Source organism: Vulpes lagopus, chromosome 17 (assembly GCF_018345385.1).
Source record: "Vulpes lagopus strain Blue_001 chromosome 17, ASM1834538v1, whole genome shotgun sequence".
Classification (NCBI taxonomy): Eukaryota; Metazoa; Chordata; class Mammalia; order Carnivora; family Canidae; genus Vulpes; species Vulpes lagopus.
This window is the reverse complement of record NC_054840.1, coordinates 37059851-37066213: the sequence shown is the minus strand read 5'-3', so window position 1 is coordinate 37066213 and position 6363 is coordinate 37059851. Positions and strand designations below refer to the sequence as shown.

The window sequence follows — 6363 nt, the reverse complement described above, 5'->3', positions numbered from 1 at the left end:
GGTCAGCTTGGGGTCACATTAATAGATGTTTTTCATAGGTGAACACCAATTCTTGTTCCATCCTGTTAGTTACCAGTAAAGCACATGGTTTTTTAACGTTCTCATCTTCTGTTTCTGCTGATACAGCACATGCATATATAATTAAGTCTATAACTGGATGTGCTTGGTACGTTCTGCTTTTTAGATTTGTTTCCATTACAAAGTATATGAAATAAGACTAGAGATTAAACAGCCATAAAGCTTTATCAAGTCTTAACATGGTTTATTTTTCAAGATGACCAGAAACCTTTGACAGGAAGATGTTTTTCAAATGCCAATCCCTTGAATAAAAAACCAATATACACCAGAGCCTAGAAAAATTAATCATTGTTCTGTTCTGACAAATTTTCAGAGGATTTGTCACCGGGAATTGTCGTCATCCATTTGGGCGGCTCATGAACAAGGATTTATCTCTCAGTTCAGGATGCTGAAGTCCAAGCACAGGGTTCAGATGTGGTCAGGTTGTGGCGAGAGCCCTCTTGTGGCTGCAGCCTGCAAATGCTGTGTCTTCACCAGGCAGGAGCCAGGGAGCTCGGTGGGGCCTCTCTTCAGGGCACTGACCCCATTCCCAAGGGCTCCACCCTCCTGACCTAAGCAACTCCCAAGGCCCCCCCTCTTACTGTCATCATAACGGAGGTCAGCATTGGAACACATAAGTTTGGAGAGACATAAATATTCAGAATGCAGTAGGAATTTTAAAAATACAAGAATGTTAATTTAAGCAGGCATTTTAAGCCTAGGATACAATTTGAATGACATCATGGGGTTAAGACAATGTAGAAAAACTAAAAATATGCTAAAAGGAGCACAGAGGAAGAGGAGGGGTGTTTTACTAAACTATGTACTTGCTCGCACCTATAAACTGAATGCAGATTTCCCTAAATTCTAGAACTGTTATATTAAGAAGTAATCGTGATAAAAGTCCTATATAATAGAATTTTAAAATATAATACACATCTCTAAAATCATTTTAAAAATATCTAAGTATTACTTTGATTTTTTTTTATCAGAAATATAGTTTCGGTAATAAATAAGCATTTGATAGTTATACAGATCTTCCTTAACTTATAGTGAAATAATGGATATATCCATTTTAAGTTGAAAACACTGTTAGGTCAAAAAGCATTTAATACCCCAGACTTCACAGCTTGGCCTCAAACGTGCTCAGAGCAGTTATATGAGTGGACAGTCACATAATAGTATCTCATGTAATTTACTCAATACCACACCGAAAGTGACAAGATGGTTGTGTGGGTACAGAAGGTTGTTGACACTGGGACTGCTGCCCTTGCCCAGCACCAGGACAGAGTATGTTATCATCTGCCACAAGCCCGGGAAAACACTCAAAATCTGAACTACAGTTCTTACTGAATGCGTTTGGCTTTCATACACATTCAGTGTAAATCCTAAGTCAGGGACTGCCTGTATAAACAAGTTATCAGATATACTTTGCATAGTTAATTTTAATACATTAATAGGAGTAATCTTTACAGTATAGAGTTCATGTCAGAATAAATTATTTTTACCTTATTTTTAACAACTGGCAACAGTAAGTTCAGAATCTTTAACCATCTGTGTGTTTGGCTAATGCCCATGTCTGTGCTGGGAAGCCTCATCACAGACATGCAGACGTACTCCCTGTGATTCTCCAGGATGCAGTGGCCACGGTGGGTGGGGATGGGGGTGCTGGTGCAGAAGGGCTGCCCCTCAGCGCAGGCAGCCTCCACGCTAAAGCAGTGTGGGGAGCACAGAGGCACTGATGGAAAACCCATGGGAAGTCTGCTATAATGGTAAGTGGTCCACTCCCACTGTACTTCTTCCAAAGTTAAATTGTTTTTAATTTTAAAAATTAAAAGTCTCCATTTCAGTAAAACTGTCTTTTAGTACTTTAAGCCAAAAAAGCATCATTCTCTTCCTTCATTTTCTGATTTTATGACCAAATATCCTGAAGGTATCGTTTTTCCTCTTTTAAAGTAGCCAATATTTTCATTGCTTCTAGTTTTTCAACTCCAGCCTGTTTGCTTATTATTTCCACAAGGGTATCATTGACATCTTTGGCCATATTCTTAGCATCTCTAGAAAAAATAATAGCATTGATGTTTAGGAAACAGGAATTTTTACCAAAGCCTTCGTAATTCACAAATCTAATTCCCACTGACTCCACCCCCCACACACACACCCTGGCACTCTACTTCTCTGGGAAGCGTCCCAACAGGTGTCCCAGCCCACCACCCATCAGGCCTCCACCCAGTGACGAATCCAATTTGCAAAGCTGACCACATCATTCATAGCTGAAAACCCCTCAGAGGCATCCATGCTCCAGGAACAGCCGAGTCTCCAGTAAGCATCTAAGGACCTTATAAACCTGGCTCCTGCTCATCTCTCTCATCCCCTCCCTTCAGTCTACTGGCACACAGGGGAACTTGCATTCCCAAGGGCAACAATGTTTTACACGTATAAGCCTTCAAATACACACACAAACACACGCACACACACATGTGTGTGCACGTGCACACAAGATACAATTACTGAAAACTCAACTATGGGCCTGACTCAGTTTGAAGTGCTTTGACATGTTTTAGTTTATTCGTTTACAAGACAGGGTGAGGAGCCCTCCGGTGTGCCCCTGCAGGTCGCGACGTGCACCTGCTATAGGTGACCACCCGCTATATGTGAGCACCTGCTAATGTGGCTTCCCCACCAGGGAGAGTAAGCTGTCTACGGGCAGGGAATGTGTCTCACTTCACCTCACATCTCTCAACATCTGAACTGTGCCAAAGCACTCAGGAAGCACCAAATGCTGTTGAATGAGTGAAAGCATAGGACAGGACACTAATGTCAACAGAACTTGTTCTACCCCTATAGTAATATTTCTTGAAAAAGGTGTCTCTGGTGGCCACCCTGACTTCCACGTCATGCTCTCCCCTCAGCCACTGCAACAGAGCTTCCATCCCCACAGCCCTTTCCCCACAGCACAGTGCTGCTAACTGCCAAACCTACTGGTCTCCTCTGGACAGCAGAAGGCTCCCCAACTTGGGACAGTGTCCCCTGGGCTTAGAGACAAGGTTACTCCTGCTGAGGGACTGGTCCTGGTGAGGGCACCATGAGGTCTTTCTTGTTCTGAGCCCCCATCACTGACCATTGTCATGAACACTACCAACTCCACTGTGCAGACAGATGGAAGAAGTGAAGCATCAGTGATTGAAAAGAGAAATTTCTGGGTTAACATGTTAAGAATTTGGACACGTAAGATATCCTCCAAGTTCTCATTTACCAGTTATTCACATATTTGTACAAGTGATTTTGTCTCTATTAGTTGGAGGTGCATTTTCAACGTTGAGAGCTCTACCCTCTACAAAGTGAAGGTCAAATACTTCTTTAAAAGGTAAATGAAAATATAAACCAGCACACTGTCCAGAATCTATGCCCTTTATCAACATAAAGCATGGTTTCTCAAGTAAGAGTCAAAAAATCCATTAATAGGTCATAAAATCAACTTAGGAGGCAAAATCAGCTTTTTAAAACAAAACAAAAAACAGTAAGAAGTTATCACAAAATATCATGAGAAATAAATAGAAAAAGTTCTGTTTTGGGGCATCTGGGTGGCTCAGTGGTTGAGTGTTATTTGACACAGGACCTTTGGCTCAGGTCCTGATCCTGGGGTCCTGGGATCGGGCTCTCTGCAGGGAACCTGCCTCTCTCTGTGCGTCTCTCATGAATAAATAAAATCTTAAAAAAAGAAAAAAAAGTTCTGTTTTATAAAACTTATTTCTATTATACCTATTCTATGTCACTGTAACAGTATTCCCTCTTTGGTATCACAGTTAAAAACAAAAAACAAGAAAAAGTGTTCTGATTTGGTGATGTACAGAGTATCTTAAATGGCTGAGATGCATCAGAATTAAAAGAGCTATTTCTTACTCAAAAGTCCTTTTTAGTTAACATAATTTTTTTGAATTCCATTAAAACAAGTTGTTAAGTTTCTACAATTTTTCTTTTTATGGCAATTTTGGCTTTCTATAACAAATTTTGCCTCAGAAAGTATATAAAAGAACATAAAAATGATTCCTGGTTTATGACAACTTTGACATTACAAATTATGTCTTAAAAAAAAGGATCTTTAGATCCACATTCTCAGAGTAAAAACAATGGTTTTCCTGAGCCAGGTTAACTGCACAATCACGATACAAGAAAATCAATCCTGAGACTTCAAGTTAAATGATTAGCATCCTAACACCAAATATAAAACTCAGAGGAGCTCAGAGGCTCCTCGATATGGCACAATGCATTCTGAAATGCAAGAACTGATTTCACTTGTATTTCCCTGATAATGACAACTAAATGTATGTTAGAAGCATTTTAGAACTTGTATTTCTATTCCTGTACTTAACCTGCTTAACAGATTATTAACAGTCCCTAGTTCATTTAACAAATATTATCAACAGCCTTCTCCTACCTGGCATTTGAGTGATGGTCACTTACCCACACACGTAAATATAGCCGCTTTCATTAAGAAGGACCCTTGCCACCTGTTCACTGTGAAGCTGGATGTTATCTTGCACATACTTCACTGGGGCTGCTTCTTCCCCAACAGGAGCATCTCTTGAGAAGGAAACCTTCAAGTGAGTTAGGATTCCACGCTTGTGGAAATGTCTGAGTTCTTCTCTGAAATTTAATGTATAATGGGTTAGTATACTCAAAGGTTTATCATTTAAAGTTAAAAGCTCTGAAATTAGACTGTATACCCACTGTGGAGTCTCACAATACTAGAAGTGTACAGTACCTGAACAAATAATCCCTATCTTTATGTCGACAGCCAAAAAACAACCACGTTGCTCCAAAGTGTCCCTCTGGATGTTGTTCTTGGAGTTTCTCTCTATGTGGAAAAAAAAGTTGAGATGTTTGATACAAAGAATACATAAAACCAATCTATTTGATCAGAAATACCATCAACAAACTCGCCATCACTGCAAGTCCTGCCCACAGGGCTCCTCAGTCCCTCCAGCAGACACTCTGACAACCACCCACATCCATGAGCTACAGACACCTGCAAGCTCTGCATGGCATCTATGAGGGTAATTCAAATATCAAATATCACAGTGTGAAAACTACACTAATTTCTACATTAAATATTAATTTTATTCACAAAGTTGCTATTAACTCTCAATTAATGTTATGGAAATGTGGCCCAGGGCTTCAAATGGTAGAATGATCTGCTGTGAAGTGTTTCAGAAACAACACGCCAAGGAGACACGCCAAGTATGTCTGCCATTACTCTATGCTTCTTTAAAGAAAAAAACTAAAAACAAAATAAAAACAACAAAAAGACTTTGTCCAAAGGATATTACACCTATCTGGGGACTGGCACACAAAGAATTGTTCATTATTTCACAAGCAGGGAGAGAAGTACAATTTATATCAAATAGTTCTATAGGATATGAAGATGCATCTGGTAATACCAATCTACCGAAAATTACTGATGTTTGGGTTTAACTCTGAAACTTTTGCTATAATTGGATCTGTTAGTAGCAATGTTATCTCGTTAAGGGAGAGATGGAACAGTATGTACATCATCACAGCATAAAGGTATGCCTGAAATTTGTCCCCAACTACGTATGTTATAAACTATAGTGCAGCTGGGGGAAAAAAAAGAAAAATAAAGTGCTACAGTAAAAAGGGAAATTCTGACACAAAACAAAACCTCTGGAAGATATCACATTTACCTTTCCCATGGTGACAAATTATGCTATGCTATCACACATTTGATAATAATTTTTTAAAATAAAAATTTTACAACCAAAGTCCAATATCCAAAAAAATCACTGAAGAAACAAAAAAAGCTATTATATTTCCACCCAGGATCATAAGGGATACATTTTCTCACTAGTCAAAGAAAGCACACACCTGTGTTGCAGAAAACCAATGAAGGGCGCTATGCCAGTTCCCGGCCCCACCATTATGATGGGGGCTGAGGGGTCACTTGGTAAATGGAAGAAATTGGTTGTTCGAGGACAGATGGATATCTGGAATATTAAACCAAGATTCATAAGTCTGAAAGAAAACCTAGACAAAGGCATACAACCAAGATGATTTTTGCTGAAGAAATTAAATGGCATTAAATCTTACTGAAACCATGAATGCACCTGTCACTACTGAGAAAAAAAACAAGTTTGTCTTGCAAATTTTTCTTTCCCATCGAAATCAAAGGTCGTTAAAAAATGACAGGCGTATTTCTAAGGTAGAACACTGAATAGATACAATCAAATTCTTTCCCTAGGCCTATGAATAAGGTCTACTTTCTAGTAGGCAACCCATTATCTGTAT

General features: G+C 39.3%; 1 protein-coding gene across 4 annotated transcripts in view; it reads right to left on the bottom strand.

Moving 5' to 3' along the window:
- Nucleotides 1-245: 245 nt before the first annotated feature.
- The window catches only part of MTRR (5-methyltetrahydrofolate-homocysteine methyltransferase reductase), a 51387-nt gene continuing 45269 nt past the window's right edge, over nt 246-6363 (bottom strand). For all 4 annotated transcript variants that reach the window (XM_041731686.1, XM_041731685.1, XM_041731687.1 and 1 more), the window contains 4 exons: nt 5944-6062; nt 4823-4915; nt 4522-4704; nt 246-2114 (listed from right to left, as the gene is read on the bottom strand). In XM_041731686.1, the coding sequence (XP_041587620.1) occupies nt 1970-2114; nt 4522-4704; nt 4823-4915; nt 5944-6062 (540 nt within the window). In that variant the 3' untranslated portion in view covers nt 246-1969. The remainder of the gene's footprint in view (nt 2115-4521; nt 4705-4822; nt 4916-5943; nt 6063-6363) is intronic.